Raw genomic sequence first — 23431 nt, 5'->3', positions numbered from 1 at the left:
TTATTAATAGAATAGTGTTAGGATTAATAAAATATCCCTCAGAAAGCCGTAAAACTCACCATTTTTTACCCTTTATCTTAAAATTCCGCATTTATTAATCTCGCACCTATCGCTTATCCTGTTGGGTGTTCCGTACCCTCACACACCCTGGTATTAGTTGCACCTAAACCCCCCCCCCCCCAGCCTTAATTACTACCTGCGCCCCTGATCAAGTCTACCGTAGTACGACGGTAAGCGAAGGATATGTTTGTCGTTATCTGAGAAAAAATCTTCTCCGAATATAATGAGTCAGTTTAGCCCATACTTTGCTCTACGATCCTGTAAAGATTTCCATCATTAATCGCCCAACATATTGGAAACGCTGCACAGTGGGCTAGAATCGAAAAAAGCTGGCCAAAACCTCAAAATCGATTTTTTTGAGCTAGGAAGTTGAAACTTCGCATACACATTTTCAAATAAATTGTCCATAACTACCCAGATTATTTTGGTCCTGTGTTTTCACTTTAACAGTATATGTGAGGTCAAAGTTGAGCAAATTTAGCGAAAAACGACCACCCTCGAATTTTTCTGAAAATTGCCGACTTTATCCTCGTGCAGTGGTTTTATAAATAGTGTTACCGAATAAACTGTTATACCATATTAATTGGCACTTCTTATTCTTTCATTTGAAGGGTTTTTAAAGATTTTGTTTCATCAATAACCATAGATACATAACAAAATGGCGGAGCCTGTTTTCAACCCATTTTTTTACATAAACGTAGAAAAAAAGTAGACATTGTCACCGGCTTACACTAAGTAACTTATATCATATCGTTCTTTGAAGCTTCTATATTGTGAATCTAAAGTCAAACCTTGCACCAATTTGCAACCCCGAATTTTAAATCGTTTTTTCGAACGCACGGACGACGCCGGTTCTGTCCGGCGGCGGCGGAGAGTACGGCGACGCGGCAAGCGGGTGGATGCAATATGGTCTCATTCACTTTTATGTGTGGATAACAGATATATTAGTGACAGAAAATAATCACCAGAAAGTAAAATTAATAAATATTGCTACGAATGACTCTCATTATGCAATCGCTGGGCACTGCAAGAGGTGCACTGAAAGGTTTCTTTCTTTGAGTGCATTCCGTGGAGAATGGTCTTAAATCGCGTGCTTTAAGTGGGGAAACGGACTCTTTTACCAACTAATAAACTTTTTAACAATAACAATTAATATATTCCTTAAACGTGATGGAAAATGGCTCAATACAGTACTTCATTTTGCCGAATTTTCCCAAATCAAGTACTGTCTTGGTGCTTGAAGAGTTCATTATTCTTATCCAGTAAGGTTATTTAGTTTATATTCTTGATTTAAAGCAATTAATAACTATTCCTTATGCAGCACAATTTACATGTTGCTCTAGTTTAGCCAGTGCAGATGGACGTTAATTCATGTTTTCAGGGTTGTATCGAGAGAACGAATAGGAGGAAAACGAATGCAAAAGGAAGATACAGTGACCATCCTCGGAGGCAAGAAGAACTCTTACTAAGTGGATAAAATGCAACCCCAAGTATTATGTTATGTCAGATTAAGAGGCCCTCTCACTAAGTAATTGTTTCCATGCAGCTCACACAATTTCGGTGCAAGGGTCTTCGAAAATCTGAAATGCCAGGGATATAATATTAACCCCAGCGATGAGAGAGTGACGCGAGCATATGATTTCATTTACCCGAGTGAAAGAATTGTAGCAGAGGTTACATAAGAAGTTTCCAAAAATGGTTCTGCATCTTACTGCGACTCGAATCTTAACGTGCATTTCCACAGATCCAAGTTTCGCGTCGAATATAAAGTGCACTTTAATTTGCAAACACGGCTTTGATAGCAGTTAGTACATGCGCAATATAATCGCACGTGAGAACGAGGGCCTATGTCTCATGAATTATTGCTCGTGAGCACCTTTGTGCCTTCTTGTTTAGGTAAAAAATGCTGTTCGTTTGGCGAAGCATGAAAGAGGCACGAGTATTCAAAAGCCATCACAATTATTCTAGATGTCCTCTCCAAATAATTTAATTTTCTCTCTCTCTTACTGGCGCTTTAAAAACAATTTTGCTATGCCACCAAACGTACATAAGGTCTTCATTCACGGAGCTGACATTGCAAAAGAGTCCATTCTTAATTGCGACAACTGTCAGGGGAAGCAATATAGGCACGGTATAAGGACGTGAGAAAGTTCCGTGAATGGTTGACTAGAAAAATGGCACAAGTGGCCACAAATAGGGATTTATTCCGAAGACAACTCCTAATGTCATAACTGATGATGACAAAAATTACGCCAATTATACTGGAGGAAACACACAGCTTGCTGAAAAATGTAATGGATCTGTTTTTGAAAAAGGAAAACTATGCTTTAGCTCAGACAATGAAAGTGATAAAAACTCGTCAGATAGTGAATGAAAAACAGTAATCTTTTATTGCTGACAGTGCTAATTGCAGTATGTTAGTTGGGAAAAGTGTAAATTGTGTTGCTTTTGTTTGTGTTATGTTTGTATGGTAAAATATTTCTGAAAAATAACCATTTTGTCAGCAGCGCAGTTTATTAAGAATAATGACGTCGATATATAGGTAAGAGATTTAAATCAATACTTTAAATTGAGCATAAGACATAGATTAAAATGAACTGTATTTCTTAGAAAGAATACATTATTCGATGTGAGTAATATGCCTTCCGAAACTTTTAAAGCTAGCAGGAGTTCAAACCAAAAACAAGTTCGAAGGGCTCGGCACTACAACAATACTATAAAACGACCGTTGTCAGAAGGCCTTTAAATATGTATGGCAGGTTAGGAAGTGGAGGCCATGGATCATCAAGGGCTCTTGCCTAGAAATAGAGCTTGTTAGTTAGTAAAAGAGTCCGTTTCCCCACTTAAAGCACGCGATTTAAGTCCATTCTCCACGGAATGCACTCAAAGAAAGAAACCTTTCAGTGCACCTCTTGCAGTGCCCAGCGATTGCATAATGAGAGTCATTCGTAGCAATATTTATTAATTTTACTTTCTGGTGATTATTTTCTGTCACTAATATATCTGTTATCCACACATAAAAGTGAATGAGACCATATTGCATCCACCCGCTTGCCGCGTCGCCGTACTCTCCGCCGCCGCCGGACAGAACCGGCGTCGTCCGTGCGTTCGAAAAAACGATTTAAAATTCGGGGTTGCAAATTGGTGCAAGGTTTGACTTTAGATTCACAATATAGAAGCTTCAAAGAACGATATGATATAAGTTACTTAGTGTAAGCCGGTGACAATGTCTACTTTTTTTCTACGTTTATGTAAAAAAATGGGTTGAAAACAGGCTCCGCCATTTTGTTATGTATCTATGGTTATTGATGAAACAAAATCTTTAAAAACCCTTCAAATGAAAGAATAAGAAGTGCCAATTAATATGGTATAACAGTTTATTCGGTAACACTATTTATAAAACCACTGCACGAGGATAAAGTCGGCAATTTTCAGAAAAATTCGAGGGTGGTCGTTTTTCGCTAAATTTGCTCAACTTTGACCTCACATATACTGTTAAAGTGAAAACACAGGACCAAAATAATCTGGGTAGTTATGGACAATTTATTTGAGAATGTGTATGCGAAGTTTCAACTTCCTAGCTCAAAAAAATCGATTTTGAGGTTTTGGCCAGCTTTTTTCGATTCTAGCCCACTGTGCGCTGCTCTTTTTATCGTAAACTATTCATCAAGAATCTGTCCGGCCTGCGCTGTACTGTATTGATTTCTGCTATCAGTCCCACTTCATAAAAGTCTCACACGCTAGCAGCATATTCAATTGGTTCGTCCGCGGCAAATTGTCGCTTACTTTATATCCTGAGCTCTCCGTTTGGTGGCTTTTGCATTTAATGCCTGGAAGTGCTTACGATATTACGATCAATTGTAAACCGAACGTCTCAGCAGCTAAGTGACATCGGAAAGACTGACGAGTCAGAGAATTACGCTTTTCATTTTTTATTGCATACGCCACTATACATGACATTTTAGGTCACTTTAACAATTAAATTCATTGCATTAAAAAGTGTGTCAATAATTGTGTGCTAGAGATGTCGAAACGGTGTAAAAAAAAGAGGCATTGTCCTCAATAGACAGCGGAAATCAGGCTCGAAGGTAAGCAGGACCTAAATATGATGACGTACTTTCAGCATCAATCAATAAATTATCCAGCTGTAAAGGCCGGTCTCGGGAAAAATTAGAGAAAAATTAAATTTAGCGCTTAACTTAAAATTAGCTTAGTGGCCCTGGTGCGCTAAAAACATTAACGAGTAGACGCCATATGTCAATCATCTGGATAACTAACCGTAAACTGCCGTGAACACTGTATTAATATGGAGTGATTTCTTAGCTACCTTGGTGTATTTTCGAGAGTTTAATTCACCATTCCGTATAATATCCGTGTTATTTTTCATCTAAAGATGTCTTCTTCCATCACACACGGCTTGAATAAAAAAACACGGGTAAATAGCTCATGATACACTTAAACAAATGACTGCGATAATACATGTTCCTAAAATTCCACGCTAATTTACTCGTTAATTTAAGATCGACCAAACCCCACGCACAACTCGGAACATAGAACAACTAGGATGGGAATGAATGGCAGACTATAGATTGAAAACTAGACTAAACCTATTTTGTAAACTCAAGAGCAGTTTATTTTCCGACGAAATTAGCCATACCCTACGAGCCCTAATACACTACGGTAGATCAGATCATATAAATAAAATAAGAGAGGTGGATTATAGAACAGATAGATTTGTAATGTACTTTTTTCCGCAATCGATAAGAGACTACAACGGCACCGCTGGGACTTAGAAATAGATTAATTGAATGGTAGTGTAGTTTACTTACTTATATATATATTTCTTAATTCATATTTCTGAATTTTCCTAGTATTTATAACTGCATGTTTTGCATGCTCTATCGTCATAGGCAGACTGCTTTCAGAAGTCGGATATAGATTAATCCCATAGTTTAAGTGCCATTTGTAGCGTGCTATGCTACAAATGAATGTTCGTGTTCGTGAAAGTAAATTTTAATCTTCTTGTACATGTCGGTGGTGGTTAACCCCCTGCAAAAGACCTCTGTTGGTGGCTTGCAGGGTAATACGTATAAGGTTTAGGTGTAATTTCACCATGCTCCGCGCTATTTTTCTATGAACGCCGTCCTTTTATTTATTTTTTAGCGATCCCCCTATCACCGAAAACAGCTCACATTGTCCTTTTACGTTGGAGTTTTAACAAGATAACATTTTACACGTGCATGAACTACTAAGCTCTGGGTAGGGGTAACCTACCCAGGTGGGACTGAACCCGCGACCTCTCGTTTAGCAGGCTTCGCTTCCTATGGATAATCTGCTGCTATAATTCCCATAGACCAGCCTTAGCTCATTAACCCACATTTTTTATCAGAAAATCCTACCTTAGCGACAGGAATGCATTTCTTTATTTTTGCTGTAAAAATACCTCGTCGCGCCCATTGTTGGGAGTGAATTCGGCGCTTTCACCGGAGGTTTATGTTTTGGTAACGCCCCTCATAACATCGTGAGAATTTTTCCCAGCACTCACTGCGAGGAGGCTCCCTTTTAATTATGACGGCGTCTGCGACGGAGCGAGTCAAGGACCGTTACGAGGTGTCGTCACCGCGCTGCTTAAGAGCGCGTGTGGGCCGCCTTCTCCTCGAGTCCTCGCCGCAAAGTGTGTCACGGGGACTCCTTCTCTTTCGCTGTCTGCGGCGATCGCGGATATAAGCGAAGACTAAACATGTAAACAATGGAGCTATTTCCGGCTTTTGCGCATGCTACCAAATTTGAAATGGAAAAGTACTTGATCACATGATACAGTAGATTCCGTTTCATGGGTCCACCGGTTGCTCAGGGCAGCCGCTTAATTGGGGCAGATCTTGAAGAACAGAACCCAATAGAGGAATATCCCAGAGTATTCTCCGCTTAATTAGGACAGCATGCCGCTTTATTGGGCCATGAGTCGGCGACATAGACTCTATACTCGCGACTAAATTCATTTTTTTTGTTTTCAGAATACTATTTTTTTATTTTCCTCCTTTGATTTACTCTTATTTTTCACAAATGCTCCTATTCTTGCCCTATTTTGGAAGCTCTTGTTGTTATACTATCCGCAAGAGGATAGAACTTAGTAAAAGAGATTCGTTTAGCGTCGCCCGAGGCTGTGAAAAATATTTTTAACTAAATTGTTATAATTCTTAAAAAAGATAATAAATTAACTTAACTCGCTCATTAATTAATTATTTAATTATTAAACTATTTATTTGATTAACTTATTAATCAAATTAATAGTTTAATAAACTTATGTTGCATTATAAACATTCTTTAGTCTTCTTTCCATCATTTCAACCTTTGTTCATGCCCGTATACAGGATAGTAAGTCTAATTGGGGTAGCCACTTAGTTGGGGCAAAGTGCACGAGTCCCGATATGTCCCAATTAACCGGAATCTTCTGTATCTGATTGGTCTCAGGGACGGACTGGCGGGAACCCTCACCCTCGGTACTCTCAGGGCCTATGACGTATTCCTGTACGGAGCATTTGTGCGGAGCGTCCCGTGCACTCGAGTATTTTTTGTTATCATGCTTAATATTTAATGATCATGAGGTGTGCATGTGGCGGTCGTATTGCATGTTGGTGATTGATCACCCCCTGCCAAACACCCTAAAGGTGGCTCGCTTGGGTATTGGGTTGATGTATTTTGTTTGAGCGAGCGTTCTTTAAATTCAAGTTGCTAATCTCCGGGTGGCATAGCTCTTTGTCCCGAGAAATGTGTACCTGCTGAAATACTGTTAGCTTTTCGGGTAAACAAAAATACAATCGTGGGTATATTTACTTTGACATCAGGAGAATTAAAAGCATTGCTACTTTTAATTGTAAGTTTAACTCTTTCGTTTGAATCATTATAAAACGCTCAAGTATATGTTTTCTTACACTTTTTAAGGGGAGGAATTTGCCTTTTGGGGCCCATTGACCACATCGTGGTCTGATTGGCTGTTTCCGACGATATCGTTTGTATCCATATTGCCGATTTATTATTTTTTTTTTAATTTATATATTGTTAATCTTTTCCTTCAAATTTAGTATGCATCTATACTTTTTCGTGGAGTATGGATCTCTATTTTATTATTGTGATTAAAAGCGCATGTAGACTACGATTTATTAATTTATTTTCCTACAATAAACTTATATCTACATAATACCCTGCGAGCTACCTCAAGCGTGTATGAGAGGGGGTGATTAATCACAAGCATACGAGAGGATTCCCACATTCACACCACGCAGTCATAAAAAAAAGTTACGCGTACTTACAAATTATACCTCCACACTCATGCAATGGCATTACTTACCAACTAAGCATGAACGTATTCCGCCTATGAAGATAGAAGACCTAGTTAAAGGCTTTTATTCTGTGGGTTATTTGCAGTTTTTTAGTACACAAACAATTCGTTGAATGAAATCTGATTACACCTTTGCATTTGCACGTTGGATGGTCTTTTGTTCTTGCTCTTGAAAGCAGAAATCAGCGACACAGCATTATAATGATCCGCTTATGGCGCTGAGATAAGCTGCTGAGTTGCAACGTGACTCCGTGCACTCAGCCCGTTCCGTGAGCCCCAGCAACTGTTTACTGCAGAGCGTCGACTGTGGGATAAAAAAGGGCCATTAAAAGAGCAGCACGTATGCAATGTTCGTGAATATAGAACCTCCTCAAGTGCTGATAATGAGTGAAATGTCGGGGAGAAAGAGAAACTCCATTGGCTGTGCCTGGACGTCACTGCGAAGGAAACTGAACCGTCAGCGGACCCGCGGGGTTACACTCATGAGGCCAGGCTTATAATTCCGAGAGTTTTACGCCCAGACCTTAGGAGGGGGTAGGGGCGGAATCAGTCTCAAATTGGGGGGGGGGGGGTTATGACTTGGTTTCGGGGGAGTATGAAATACTCCTGGGAAATAGGGGCTTTCTCCCGCGTAAAATTTATTAAAGAGCTAATAATAATAATGTCTTTATTTCAAGCGAATTTAGGACTCCTTAGTCCTCTCTTACAATTTACTTGTTTAATAATCATATACATCCATGCCCTAATTGATGTTTAACACACCCAGGCGGGATTCGAACCCGCGACCTTCAGGTTAACAGTCGGGAATGTTACCCCGGCACCACCGAGGCCGAGCTTTGATTCATGATAAATACAACTCCAACGTCTCTCACGTTTGGGACTTGTAGCCATGCAATTTATTTTATTTTATTGAAAATGCCCACCTACTGCAATAATGACAATTTACAGTGGCCCAATAACCAGCAAATATATAAGATATAACGAGAAAAAAATACATGAAATGTAACGATAATCAGATACATAAAATATGACGAGAATCAAATCCTTAAAAATACCGAAAACAGTATTTGTATACACTCTCCCTTTACTCACTCGCAAGGATACAAAAACCATTAAACTAATTTTAAAAATTGATAAAATTTGGGGGGGTGATGACCCCTGTGACCCCCTCCCCCGTAAATCCGCTCCTGGGAGAAGAGAGGACAAGAGGGAGAGAGAAGGGAAGGAATCACCGCCGCGATAGTAGTCCGAAGGATCCTGGTCCAAGGGTTGATTCCTTCCGACCTTCTGAGGGCGTATTGTGCCATCGTCTTCAGGATGAGGTTCATCATCTTCACCCTGAAAACGATTCCAGACTACGCTGTCGAAACGTCGGAAGAAATCAACACATGGTGGGAAACTTGAGAACTCTTCCTGCGATGGGAGCTCGTCGACGACTCCGTGGTGATGATAGGTGAAAGCAGTGGCGCAGCGAGGGGGGGTGGGTTTGGGGGATAACCCCCCCCCCAGAGCTCAGACAAATATTTATGTTTAATCCATTTTACGTAATTGGATTAGGATTACTTGTAGAATTAATCTAATTAAGAATAGAAGTGTTAGGAATAATCAAATACCCCTCAGAAAGCCATAAAACTCGCCATTTTGAACCATTAATATTAAAAATTTTCTGGAGGAGGGCCCCCCCAAATCCCGCTTACCCTGGCGGGTATGCAATACCCCCACACCCCTAAGTATTAGTTGTACCTAAACCACCCCCCCCCCCCACAAGCCTTAATTCTTAGCTGCGCCCCTGGGTGAAGGGAAGGCTCCCGCGCATTCGTCTGAACGACGCGGGATACCACCAGAGAAACCAAATTTCCTGTTAGGAAAATGGTAGATCGTCCTATGGGGAGACTGATCCAGAGATTTTTCTCGCGATAGCTTGTGCGCAACTCCTCCCGCAGCTGATTTAAATTGCCAGGCCCTCGGCGTATCTCGTGGGAAAATCGACTCATGTCCGCGACCTACGCCATTCCCGCGTCAACGAAAAGGAAGCTTAAAGAAACAAAAGAGGACGGAAGCCCTGGAGAGGTAGCGAGGAACGAAACCACTAAATATATTGCGGAGGACACCAAGAGCTTGAAGAAGTGGCTCCATTCCATCTCTTGTCCATGGGCGGATTAAGGTCGATGTTTTGTTTGGGGGGTCCTTTACCTTCTCCGGCACATTAGTCGTATTCAATACCTTCCGGCGATAAGACGGCGATAAGATAAGTGAGTTTTTTTCTGAGTTGTTGCAGGCTTAATCTGGTGGAATTCTTACATACTAGTTAACCAAAAGTTGCTAGAAAGTTGCAAATGATACTTTATTTTTTCTTGAGGACCGGTTTCAATACATTTTCTCTCCAATAATATCTTCTTATAATATACATTTTCCATTGTTCACCTGGAGATAATACAAAATATCTTGGAACCGGTCGCGAAGAGAAAAGTATTTGTTGAAAATTATCTGTAACTTTTAGTTTACTTAAAGGGTTTTAGGTATACATCAATTGTTTTTAAGTATTGTTTGATAACATAGTTTCAAGTAGGAAATTTGACTTTTTGCTAGCTTTTTTTCCGATATTGGACCACCGCGGTGCACCGTGCACCGTGCGCGGCTGCCATTCATTTCCGGAGGTGCTGGGCCAGGGTTTAACCGTCCGCTACATCACACCTCAAAGACACATTCGCTTGGCGTCTTACTCTCCACCTTATCGTCATTCGATTCGCAATTCCGGGGGAGGGGGGGCTCTGACTGCGAAACCGAGATGGCAGACCAGAAGTGTTGCTGGAGGGGTGGAGTGTTGCCTTTCGAGATGACGCGCGAGAATTAATAAAAGTAAAAGAAAGCCGTGACCTTGTAAGAGTCTCTCTTCTATAATTCCGTTTGGGATGCTGGCGGAGGTGAAACCAAGGAGACTGTCTAGAGGAGGCCACCAGTCCGTCCCCTCTTCGTTCTTACAGTCGTCTCTAGGTAACACGACAAATATCATACTAGAACACTATCGGATTACCAAAAACGTCGGGTTACTGGAAGTCGCTAATAATGACGCAATTAAACAGCAGAAGCTATGTTTTATTGTACCTATACATGTATATAATATATTGTATTATACACTACATAAGTATATAAACGCAACTGGGGTATTAACGTAAAGTAAAACTGCAATAACTACTTTCCCCCCTACTTTCCACTGCGGGAATGTTCGTGTCCCCTCTCAGTAAGCCCTAATTTCCAGTGGCGCAGCCAGGTAGAGGTGCGGGGGGTCTAGACCTCCCCCCCCCCCTGAAATATAAAAACAAAATTATTTTACTTCATAAAAGAAAACAAAACATTGAAAAATCATGAATTTACAAAAGATTTTTTTAAACAAATGAAGTTTTTCCCTTATGAAAAATATTAAAATAAGTTACTTGGTACCCTGTTTCTTTTAATTTCACCCCTGGTTTTGGACCCCCCCCCCCCCCCCCCCCGAATGAAATTCCTGGCTACGCCACTGCTACTTTTCCTATTTTCTGAGTTGGAATAGGCTCACCTGCGAAGTGGGCTACTCGAAATCAACGAGCTACCCGCTTGTTGGTGCAAAGACGCCGGATTACTGGTAGGTTCGGAGAAGTGAAGTGCTAGATTTATGGAGGGAGTACCTACTGTATTGTAATCAGTTTTTAAAAAATTCCGCTGCTCGTCGATGGGTGCAGAGCGAACTATTTAATCTCAATATTTGCAATCGCCAGGAATAGAATTGAAAATTCATGAATTTGATAGATCACGCCATCATGAGTATAAATTTCGTTTAACAGCCTTAATTACATCTTATTTCTCCGTGAAATTCGGCCAGCGATACGAATTTTGGGAACTCGTTTTAAAGCGCGCTGGGCGACCAAACATTGAGTGGCCGCCTGGAGAATTCTCGAATGCAATATTTGTGGGTTAAAACTTTCGTTAGCAGTTGCGCGTATGTTTGCGTCGTCATGCGACGTGAATCGGTTGTTGTTATAGAAGCGATTCCGTGCCTTGCTATCGATTTACTGCGCTTGCGCGGACAGTATGAAGAATAAGTCACGTTGTCCTCCGTCCCCTATGACCTCTCCGTTGCATATGCCTCAATTGGATGAGTTATTTGTCTTTTTATATTATAATTTCATTTTAAAATTCAGTTTCAGCCGGCATTTCATGACATACTTATTAATAATCCACTGGTAATTTATGCATAATGGCCATTTATCCAAGGGATTCTCTCCTCTCAACTCCAGTTACATTTAGCTCTCTAGTAGAAGGTGAAGAAGTAGGATTTGAATATAATCTGTCTTCAAGTCTTCACGTAATAATTTATTCAGTTGCTTTCTCGAGTGATCATTTCATGATAATGATTCCTTGGTTTGAATGCTGTTTTCGCTGCAGCCGTACTGACCGATCTCTTATTTACCTTGCGGTTTCCATGGCAGCGCTACGTTGGGTGCTTTCCATTCATTGACACTCGTCGACACAAGTCGACTTGCGTCGCGGTTTTCGTGTTCCATTCGGTGTGTGTCGCCGACTGTTGTGACACAAGTCAACAAACGGTAACGCACAGGAATAGGAGAGTTATAAACAAATGCCGCGAGCCGACACAAGTCGACTCATGAGTCGCATGAATGGAAAGCACCCGTTCACGAGTGTAATCCTATTATTTTCTCCCTAGAAGCATGAGCTATTACGATTCAAATAACGTATATTTATCCAGTGGCGACTTCTACGCCGCTAATATTATAGAATAGGCCGCGGTATTAAAGAATAGGCCGTGGATATCAATGCTCCCTCACGTTTAATGGGCTTCAGTTTTATGCTCATGTTTTGTTCGCACTCGATTTACTATTAGAATTCATTTTCTTCTAATGCTGAATTTCAATAAAATTTTTATGACTTTTCCCGTCCTACTTTGCGTATGGGCTGGCTGGTAGGGGGAGGGGGGCAAAAGCGGCATTAATACGGCCATAACAGACATTATTGTCGTGTGGGGCCCACAAGGATAACCCCTAGGCAACGACTTTAAATGCAGCCAACACTTCCCCTCGCATTTTTCCCGATTCCTTGTTTAATACTCTTGGTATCATCTCGATTATTAATTTACATGGTTTGTCGAGTCACTATCTAAATTTGCTTGTATCTGGAATATGAAAATTTTACCTCAGTATTTTCTCAGATGCAGAATGAGATACAAGTAAATGTTGGCAAGGGTAAACAGGAGGAAACTGCAGTATTTCGGGGAGCGGTTTGGGTAGCAATGTTAAGCATTTTTTGTCCATGGACATGGAGTCGCAACTCCTTAGTTACTGAGCTATGACTGGGCAAACATTTTTTATGTGCATTTCGCAGTTACCTTGAAAACGTTTTTTCTTGGGTATCCAGCCTTATCCCCATTTTATTTTTCTCAATAGATTTTTAAGTAAATTGAATGATTAAGATTGGATGAAAATGTGCTGTTATAATTGTCTGGAACAATTGATATTTGAGCTTAATTAAGTGAGAGCTTTCAGCGAGTATAAAAAATACTATTGCGCAATCTAACCCATTTTTTTATTTTTTGTTTCAGGCAATAGCAATCGCACATTTACGTCCAAAATTAATTATTTAATGTCCTTTAAAATTCAGAGTATTAAATGAAACGTCGAAAATGCTGGGTAACCAAGAAAAACCGCTTTCATGGTAACTGCAAAAATGCATCCAAAAGAATACTTGCGTTGCCATTGCTCAGTTATTAAGAAGTTTTGACCACATATTTACGACAAAAAAAATACTTAAAATTGTGTCTCCCACCACCTCCTGATGTATTGCAGATTCTTCCCGAAACGTTCATATTAGTAAGCTGATAAGTTTTTAAGTTTTGAGCTTGTAACATGTCGTGAAAGAAGAATCTCTTTGAGTCGCGCTTAGTCCATTCTTTGGATTGTTCCAGGCGTTCCGCTGGTGTTTCTACTTCTCCCTTGCCCTGGACGGACCGCCGATGATGACCTGACTCCGCCCTCGCCGCCCAAAAGAGCCGCACCTCATGCTGCACCATCGCAGACATCGGACACCAAGGTGGCCGATACGAATGACACCGCCAGGACGACTGGGGCTCTAGACAGGTATTTAGAAGTTGTAAATCTGGGGATTTTTAACCGTCATAGCGCCGCGGGACGGTATATCGGCTTTTGCTTCCGAGCCGAAACGTGCCATCAGGCGAAATATTTGAGGCCGAGGCTTTGAGGTGCTTAATTGTTCAAATTAATAATTATACAGCAACTAAACACTTGAATAAAAATCAGGATTAATTATACAGTTCAAAATTAATATATAATAAGAGCGAAATAAAAAAAGCATGTTGATGTACCGAAATAGACATAACAGAAATTTTTTTATCGAAGATGTTGCATTTAATTAAAATACTTTTGGCATTTGTCAGCAGTGGCAATCCAAGTAGTTGGTACTTAAGAGTGTTAATATAGACCCTGGTCATAATAGCATGCCAAAATATTGGAACTGCATGAACTTTTAATAGGTCCCCCTATTTAGTGTAGGATTTGGCCATTTTTAGTGTTCTACGGGAAGAAGGCGGAAAGCCGAGGTTTTTGGAGTTTCTTCCGTATCAGTTTTGGTGCTCCTTATCCGTAATATATTTAGCTCTAGCTCTTCTGAAGCAACCAGGAATTTGTTTTCAACGTTCAGTAACGCAAGGGGCTTACGGGTTTACGTCTGTCAGCGTGGGAAATGGACATTTTTTGGCTTTTTCGTTGTAACATTGAAAAATAACTTATTTGTGTATAAATATCTTAAATTATTCAGTCAATTGACGGAAACCCATCAAATGACGTATTTCATGAGCCCAAATAATGATTCGATGCCTCCTTATTACCTCCGTTACAGAACGGACAAACAACCAAACGTGTGGCTCTAATTCAAATGCGTCATCATACCCCGAATCAAAGTTTTCAAATAAATGAAAATTCATTTTTATTATACTCTTTTTAAGTCTCAAGCAAGGGAAGTGTTTTTCTTCGACATTATCTTTTAATATCCATGAGGCAAAAATATCTCTTTCTCAAATCCTTTTCAGTGCGTCTGTCATCCTCAGCATGGATGTGTTCTCAAAATGCCATGCTTGTATCACTGCTTGTGCATCTGCTACTATCAGTGCTTGGGGCTGCGTACTGAAGAATCAGAAGCTTAAGTGTTGCGTCAACGTTTTTCTGCGATCTCGAAATCGCATTTTTCGTCATGAAATGAGTACTCAGTGCGTCTAAAGAAGTTTTTACGTAAAAATAATTATGAAATATTTCTGTCTCAGGCCGATCCTTGGGATCAACGATCCGCCGGCCGTGGCGCCGAACTGTACTCAGTTGGGCGTCTGCGCCGCACCCAGCCAGGGCAACGCGACCGCCAAAGACGCGTCCGCACCCGCCGCCGCAGGAGAGGGTCAGATGCAGCCGGCCCCCTTGCCAGCAGAGAGCGAAATATCTGGGGTCCCGGCGCAACAAGGTCAGCTACCGCCGCACCTGAATGCCCTCGAAGAGGAGGCCTCCAGCAGGCCATCAACTTCCTCGACCACTGTGGCAGCCCTCGGGCCCTCCCTGCTGGGCAACCATGTGTTTCCGACGGCACCCGAGGGCTTGGGGCCCCCGCGGGCCACGGCCAAGATAGCCGCCGCCGATCCGGACGCAGACTTCGTGGACAGCGCGGGGACTTCGACGCACGGCACCCTGGTGATTTCAACGCCCGTAACTTCCTTGACTTCAACGCCTATGACCAGTTCGAGAGGTTCGCCCGAGAAACGAGGTATTTATGAGCATTTCTCAATACGCTCTTGTAGCACTACTCTAAGGACTACGATTAAATAAATTAGCTTTTTCAGTTCAAAATTACCTCTTGTGTGCACCATCGCTGACCCAAACTTGCTGCTTGTTAGGTTCATCAGACATGCGTAAAACCTTAGACACACTTTTTCATTTATATCATTGCCCTACAGTTCTTAAGAGCATCTGGGTATCCCTACTGAAGCTTATAGAATAAATTTTTATAGAGAGTGTATCTGTTGAATAATATGTGTGCACTATAATATAGGTTTGAATTTAAAAATTGAAGAATGGTATGAGAAAAAGTATTGTGTTGAGCAGTATTTCTGAAGAGTTGAAAATAAATGGTTTTGTTTCAATCGCTTGCAGTGACTGAGGAAGCTCCCTCAACGCCAGAGAAGCGTGGCAAGGTGCAAAAGGCGGGAGTGCAGAGGAAACAGCAGCAGAAGGGGAGAGTGGACAAGGAGGAAGAAACCACAGAGGGACTCTACTATGGCCACTTCTCACGGATGGAATCGCAGGATTTTGAGGAGCCAGGAACCACACGCTCGTACTTTATGGCTGAGCAGAGCACTCGGCTGGATTATTCGTCCTCGCACGTTGTCTCCGAAGTGTACGACTCTGAATCCCCAGCAGAGGATGAGGAGGAGGGGCGAAGCGAGGTCCAGGAGGAGGGCAAGCCGCAGGACAGTGAGAGTAATCCGTCTGCGGTGGAAGAGGACGTCTCTGACTACATGGATGCGGAGGACGTGGAGACGACGACGGCATTGGTTGAGGGGGGCAAGGACCAAGAGGAAGGGGCATCAAGCGAGGTGGCTGGGGGCCGAATCACTGAGGCTGTCACAACAACGGAGGAGACCAGGTACACAGTGGCACAGCGAGGGGGGGGGTTTTGGGGGATAAACCCCCCCCCCCAGAGCTGTGAGAAGTTTTTAAGTTTAATCCATTTTACTTATTTGGATCAGTATCACTTATAAAATAGTGTTAGGATTAATCAAATATCCCTGAGAAAGCCGTAAAACCCACCATTTTGAACCATTATTCTTAAAAAAATTTCTGGAGGAGGGCCCCCGAAACTCCTGCTTACCCTGGTGGGTATGCAATACCCCCACACCCGTAAGTATTAGTTGCGCCTAAAACCCCCCCCAGCCTTAATTCCTAGCTGCGTCCATACAGGTACATTCCATTCTGATAGTCAGGGGGTCCATACTTTTTCATCTTTTTTCTCAATTTGAAACAATGTGATTCCATTTCCAAACTTCTCCCATTTGTATGCCTGCCTCATATTTAAAGAAATGTCGACAATGTTAATGTAAAAATGGTGTTTACCTGTTTCTGGAGGTGTCATTCATCGTTCCAAACTGGAACCTTTCGATTAGCAATCAAACTTTTTGTACTATCTACTAGCTACCATGCTCCCCTTGAAAAGTGAAATGGATCAGAGCCTGTAGGGAATATCTGGAACTCGTGCTTTGGTATTTGCAAACAAATTTTTGTTTTAATGTTACAAACATGAAAATATGTAAGATTTGTGTTAATTCACTGTCATAGCATTAAATGTCCCTGTTGGTTCTTCTACACACAAGTCTTTCAGAATTTTAGCTCTGATTTTACTATGAATTTTTGGATATTTTAGATTATAAGAGTTTTCAATTATGAGGTAGAACTTATTTCTCCGCAGTACTTAGGTATTTGATATGATTAGGTTACTAAAACTGGCATTACTTACTAATCTCACAGAAAGGGGGATCTTATTGATGCAACTGGAACTGAGATGAGAGGAAATTCTAAAGATAGCAGCAGTCAGACTGATGCACCAACAACCACCACAATGTCAACAACAGAGGTATCGAAGGGAAGCACTCAATATGTTGGGCTTACCAGTGTTGAAGGTCCAACGTCCACAACGACCTCACCTCGGACGAGCCGACGTCTGGTGCTGGTGCAGCAATCCACCACTGAGAGCCCAATCAAGAACGAAGTGACGTACAACGAGACGGTGACCGGCTCACCCTATGGTGAGGTTACACTCCTGCATTCTCACGTTATATTTTGTTCTATTGTCATTATTCTAAATCCTTGTTACCACTGTTATTGTATTCCATTGGATTTTGTTCTTGAAAGAGCTCAGAGAACCATGTCCAACTCTTATATTGCCTCCATCCAGTGACGTAGCCAGGAATTTCGTTTGGGGGGATCCAAAACCAGGGGGAAAAGTTTTGAAAAACAGGGTACTAAGTATTGGGTTTTAAACTAATTTTGACACTCTTCATAATCAAAAAAACTTGATATGTTAAAGAAATATTTTGTAAATTCATGATTTATCGACTTTGTTTTCTTTTGTGAAGGAAAATAATTGTGGTTATATATTTTGGGGTGGGGTCCAGACCCACGCGAATCCCCCCTGGCTACACCACTCGCTCCAATTGTTTGGAAAAATTGGCCATCCGATTCCCAATAATTCATGAACTTAGCCAGCATGAGATTAGTTAACTAGTATAAATAACCAGAATGTAGAAATGAAACAAAAACTATACAACTAAATTTCAATGTTTCTTCCTAAGGGAGGAGACGTGATCATTTAGTGCTCACTATTGTGACTCCATTTTTTTTCCTTTTTGCCAGGTTTGAAAGCTAACCTGTCTTTCACGACGCCAGTGGTACTCTTGCTGTCGTCAACTGTTCCCTCAACATCGTCTGAGCCCTCAGTCGGCACTGAGAAAGCCGAGTCCACGTCCCCTGCTGCCTCAACTGACCAATCATTGACGGAAGTATTGCTGGTGTCAACAGCTGCAACATCTCCCACCACTGAGCTTAGTCCTACACCTGGGGAGCAAGTTGTGAAAGATGACGATGACCAAGGTAGGGAAGACTTCAACTTGATTAGGTTTATATTCAATTGGTGAAGTTCTTCATGCACCACTGAATGTACAAATGAACCATGAAATAGTTATTTATGATAAAGTGTTCCATCCATACTCATGCAAAATATCTACTCCTCAAATTTCCTACAAAACCAATATTCCTGAGTGGATTTTTTCTGAGATTTTGTTGAAAGTCCACTGATGGAACCTTGCTCACTGATTTTCATTGATTTCAGGTGGAGGGAATTCCATAAATGACTGGACAACCATCAGCAGTGTTGACAATGAAGAATCAAGCACTGAGTTAACAACAATGGCATCATCATCATCATCGTCTCAAGCCCAAACCGATGAGAGCTCAACTTCTAATACATCTAGTTCTCCAGCTACGTCGTCCGTTCTTTTCACCACTGTTCAGAACGCCAGTGTATCGGATTTAGTCAGTGAAAGCATGAGCATAAATTCAACCACAGAGGAAATGACCACACCAACACCACCTACTGAAGCCGAGACAGACCTCAGTGTTGGAAATGAAAGCACCTCCATGTCGACTGCGCCACCTGACAATGACACAACTATTGCATCCACTGATGCTCCAAGCACGCATGTGGATCTAGGGTCATCGACCAGTGGTGAACTATTGCCTGAGGAAGAGAAGACCAAAGTGGCAACGCAAGGCATTGTTGATAAAGGGGAGGGCTCAGATGATACCAAGGAAATTGTACCAACGACAACTCCAATTGGTCAAAACACAAGTAAGTTGCATACCCATCTTGAGCATAATTATTTTGAGGTAATGCTCATGGAATTTTGGAAACATATTCTATAGATTTACTAGGTATCATCCTTTGCTTGACTCTAGACATACTATTTTCCTAGAATGTGTCGTAATTAGCAAATTTTGGGTCATGTGAGGGGTGTATAATACTTTACACTTCTGGCCAAATGGGGTTTCAATAACTCAAATTCAAAATGTTAATTTATCAAAAGAATGTGGTAGATGGAAGGGAACAATTAATCATGGCAGGAAAAATATCTTCTGCATTCAGCCTTTCGCTTGTAATTGGAAAATTAGAAAACACAAAAGTTGCTACCATTATTCAGGAGTTGATGAGGCCATGAGAGTTCTGACTCATTCACTTTGGTGATTTGGGTCATGTGACTGCCTCTTAAATGACTGATGAGGAATTAGCATAAAGAAATCAGGTATGCTTGAATGATACCTGCACATACAAGTGTTTGTTAATGTACCTGCACATAATTCCATTTTGAAGCTAGACTGTGAAAGCAGATACTTTGTGTTGCCTCACTACAAGTTTGGGTTGGCAATGTAGCAAATGCAAGTAAAAATTACAAAAAATATAAATGCGATGGTGGTTGGCGTAACATGGTGAAACTCCTTCATGATGCACAAAGGTTAAGAAAACACTTAGCTGTTTCACAAAATAAAATATATTGCGACCGGTTTCGATACAGCGTATCATCATCTGGCGATGGCGAAACCCCATCTGGCCAGATGATGATACGCTGTATCGAAACCGGTCACAATATATTTTATTTTGTGAAACAGCTAAGTGTTTTCTTAACCTTTGTGCAACAAAAAATATAGATAAGCAATAGCTTAGTCACTAGTTACTCAGTCAACCCATTTCTTTACATGCTTTAAAGTTTGCTATGAAGTGACATACTGTATTTGTCTGAATATAGTCCAAATTATTAATATAAGAATTATTTTCCAAAAATGCCCATGATAAAAGTAAAGGGGGCGACTATATTCAAATGCACTTTTTAAATTTTTTTCCGGAAACTCAAGCCTCAAAATTAGGGGGGGGGGACTATATTCAGAGAAATACAGTAATCACTTTGTTTTCTTAATTTCCCACAGCAGTGACCACGGAATTAATCAGCACAACACCAATGACAACTAAACCCCCTCCTCCCAAGTCAACGTTTGTGCCAATTGTGGTGAAACTGAACAGCTCGAGCACAGCGGAGATGACAGACACTTCGTACAACGTGAGCTCGGCCATTGATGATGGCGGAGAGAAAGAAGAGTCAGTGATGACGTATCCGTGGCATGTTCGCCTCGTCATGGAGATGTCGTGGGGGGAGATGTGTGCCAGCCAGCAGCAGACCGCTCTCAAGCGAGCACTCGCTCAGCTCATATCGTCTGCCCTACTCACGTCAAACGCTGCTCACAGGTATGGTGGAATGAAGTAAAATTAATCTAGTAGGGTTTTCAAAGAGTTCAAAATTGATGAAAAATTTCTCGGGATTTCCACCGGGTGTGGTATTGGGTTAATTCTCCCAATGTTCCAATGGCTGAGTCTGCCATCGTCTTCAGGGGTTAACTCTTAATGGTACTTTTAAACGGTACTTATTAATTTATTCATATCCCTGGTTGCCGCTATTGTTGTGTGCGGATGTAGCGATTAATTATGGCATTCCAGGCACTGCTCAGTTGGAAGCCTTTATCTTTGTTTAAGCTCTTCTCCTCAAGGCTAATAGCAATTGCCTCCTTTACAATTCTATCACAATAGTTATTAGTGCGGCACAAAACGTTCGTATTTTTGAAGTCCATCCTATGACCGAGGTCCAAGCAATGCTCCGCTACCGCCGACTTTAGCGGATAGGCGTATGCATCTTTCATGCTCCGTCAGACATTTTTCGATTGTGCGGCCAGTTTCCCCAATGTAAATGTGACCGCACTCACACGGGACGCTGTACACTCCCGAATAAAAAAAAATTGATTTTAATTTCAGTGTATCTGTATCACCTCTGTATCTGTATCACTTTTTTTATATGTAATTAAAAGTTCATTGGATCTATAATTTCACACGTCAAGCCTCTCTCCTTCACTTCCTCCATAACCCTTCAATTCCCACCCAAAACGAAAAGTATCTGAAAGGGATGTGTTCAAAATAGAATTGTCATAACTGTAAATTTTCAATTCAAGTCAATTTACACTCAAATCATAGCAGCAATGCACTGAGGGCACCGCTCTAATAGTCATCACCATTAGTTTCCTTCCAAAAATTATTTTAACAATGTAGATACTTATATCAAAAAATGGAGAAATGCAGAAATTGAAAAGTGAAATCAAGTTTGAAAGTATTACCGGTGAGGAAATCTTTTAATTTTTAATTAAAAAATTAGAATTTTTCTAATTCTGCAAATGATTTCGACTAGGGTATATCTTTGTCTTACATATTCTCCAGCATTAATATGACCTATTGTCTGGTGATGCCTAGTTTTTTTATCTGTCACTGCTTTCTACTAAAACATTTATTCTTTAACTGAACTTTAACTTCATTTTGGTTGCACACCACAAGTGCGAAAGATATATATGCAGCATGGAAACCCAACCATGGGAACCCAACCCAAACCTTGGGAAAGTACTCACGTTTTTTTTACCTTTTTCAATAGTGCCTCCCCACCCCTATTTCTATGGATAATAATCAGAGCAGTGCTGCAGTTCTAACTTTTATGGTGCTGCTGAAATTAAGTTAGAATAAATTTCTTTAGCACTCCATATTTACCCCTATCACCTTTTTTTAGCATTTATTTCACATTTGTCCTGTTTACACTCAGCACCAATGGCGCCGACTCCATGGGGCTTGAGGGGGCCCGAGACCCCTCAAAAATTTGTTATGGGTGTGAGGAAAAAATGTGTCAGGCTTGTCAATTTTCCCCGGAGTGCCCAGATATCGAGATCGGAGTTATCAGGGTTCTAATGTTGATCATATGGCTCTTTTAAAATGTTTAAAAAACTTAAAACTCACTACTTATAAACTTTCCTGTGGCAAGATCCCCGGTTTGGGCCCCCCTAATATTTTTTGTAAGTCGGCATCCCTGCTCAGCACATGTTAACCTTTTTTGTTACAGTTGGTCTGTCAGTCCACTATATAAGTGTAAATAAGATTTCCACATGCCTGGGTAAGAATATTTATAAATGAAATATTTTTTCTACCAGTGCCCTTCCCACGGAGCGCGTGCTGCTGTTGAATGTCGCTGAGAGGTGTCCGTCATCATCGGAAGGAGGCTCGTCTCTGTCTGAAGTGCACTTCTGTATCCTGTCTGCTACTAACGAGCACCATGGGGAAGAGGGCGCCGCCACTGTGGTGCACTGTGATGCCTCTCTTATGCAGCTGTTCCTCAACCTGTGGGACAATGCACCCAAGCCCACTGTGGAGCCACTAGTCCATGTACGTTTCTACATGCATTTTTAGAGTTTGGTCGAATACCCTCCTCACCTATCATAGGCGGATTTAGAAGGGGACCCTCTCGCTATGCCACTGGCTCTCTCTCTCCCATATTCACACCTCTGAGCCTATAGTCTCCACTTTCTACAGCCTTCTTTTTTGGTAACGGAATCATTGTCACAAAATTCTTGGCCAAAAAACAACCTCATGCATAGTTATACGTTAGTAGTTAGTGAAATACTTCTCCTTCTATACTTCCCTAAATTCTTCAGAATCTCACACATGATATTGCCCATGCCTACTATCTACGAAGAATCATAGGATTTTTCTTCCTCATAGGAAAATCTTCCCTTTACGTAGAAACATTAAAGTATGGTTTCGCTAGTAGTGGGCCGTGGTCGCTTCTATAGCGGCGAGGGTATTCCCGGTCCCTTCCTTCCCTATCCCTATCCCAGAGGCGTCGTTAGGCTCCTATCGCAGCGGTGCCTCTTTCCTTTTTCCTTCATTTCCAAACCCCTCCCTGGGATCGTGGGTGTATAAGTCTCGGACTTTGTTCCCGGCCCCGGTACGTTGTAACCCTCATTCAGAGGACCCCCTTGGGTCCTGATCTCATTGTCCATGCCTACTGCTTTCCTAGTCTTCATATCAAGACGGGCTCTCTCAATTTTCCCGATCTAAGATCCCCCATCCAGGATTATCCTCCTCCACTACACTTTATTCCTCTATGTTCTAGGTCCCTGGTCTATTCCCACTGTAACACGGATATTCCACGTATTCTTTCCACCTAATCTAAACCTTGTCTTGCTAGTTTAGCATTCTTTCGTTCATGGTCTCAATTTTTTATATGTTTTGTAACCACCAGAGTACTTTGGCATACAGTCCACCTACCCTTCCATCCATCTGAAACTTTTCCATTTCTTTACGTAGACTTTTCTTTCAAGCCTCTTGTACCTTCTTAGTATCCAACCGAAATGTGTTATTTACATCCCTGTTCAGCCTTTTGCCTTGATCTGTGTGCACATTCTTCCACTTTCTTCTCTTCTCCATTTTCTTTATCATCTCCTCCATCATACACTGTTTCCTTATCCTTCTACTCTCTACTTATCCTATTGACTTCTCTGTCACTCTGAATAT

General features: G+C 41.3%; 1 protein-coding gene across 2 annotated transcripts in view; it reads left to right on the top strand.

Annotated features, from left to right (window-relative positions):
- The window catches only part of LOC124166357 (serine-rich adhesin for platelets), a 186953-nt gene that overhangs the window by 144970 nt on the left and 18552 nt on the right, over positions 1-23431 (top strand). For both annotated transcript variants that reach the window (XM_046543837.1, XM_046543836.1), the window contains 8 exons: positions 13356-13527; positions 14727-15214; positions 15601-16093; positions 16972-17249; positions 17857-18093; positions 18332-18850; positions 19981-20296; positions 22069-22300. In XM_046543837.1, the coding sequence (XP_046399793.1) occupies positions 13356-13527; positions 14727-15214; positions 15601-16093; positions 16972-17249; positions 17857-18093; positions 18332-18850; positions 19981-20296; positions 22069-22300 (2735 nt within the window). The remainder of the gene's footprint in view (positions 1-13355; positions 13528-14726; positions 15215-15600; positions 16094-16971; positions 17250-17856; positions 18094-18331; positions 18851-19980; positions 20297-22068; positions 22301-23431) is intronic.

Source organism: Ischnura elegans, chromosome 10 (assembly GCF_921293095.1).
Source record: "Ischnura elegans chromosome 10, ioIscEleg1.1, whole genome shotgun sequence".
Classification (NCBI taxonomy): domain Eukaryota; kingdom Metazoa; phylum Arthropoda; class Insecta; order Odonata; family Coenagrionidae; genus Ischnura; species Ischnura elegans.
This window is presented reverse-complemented; position numbering and strand designations above follow the sequence as displayed.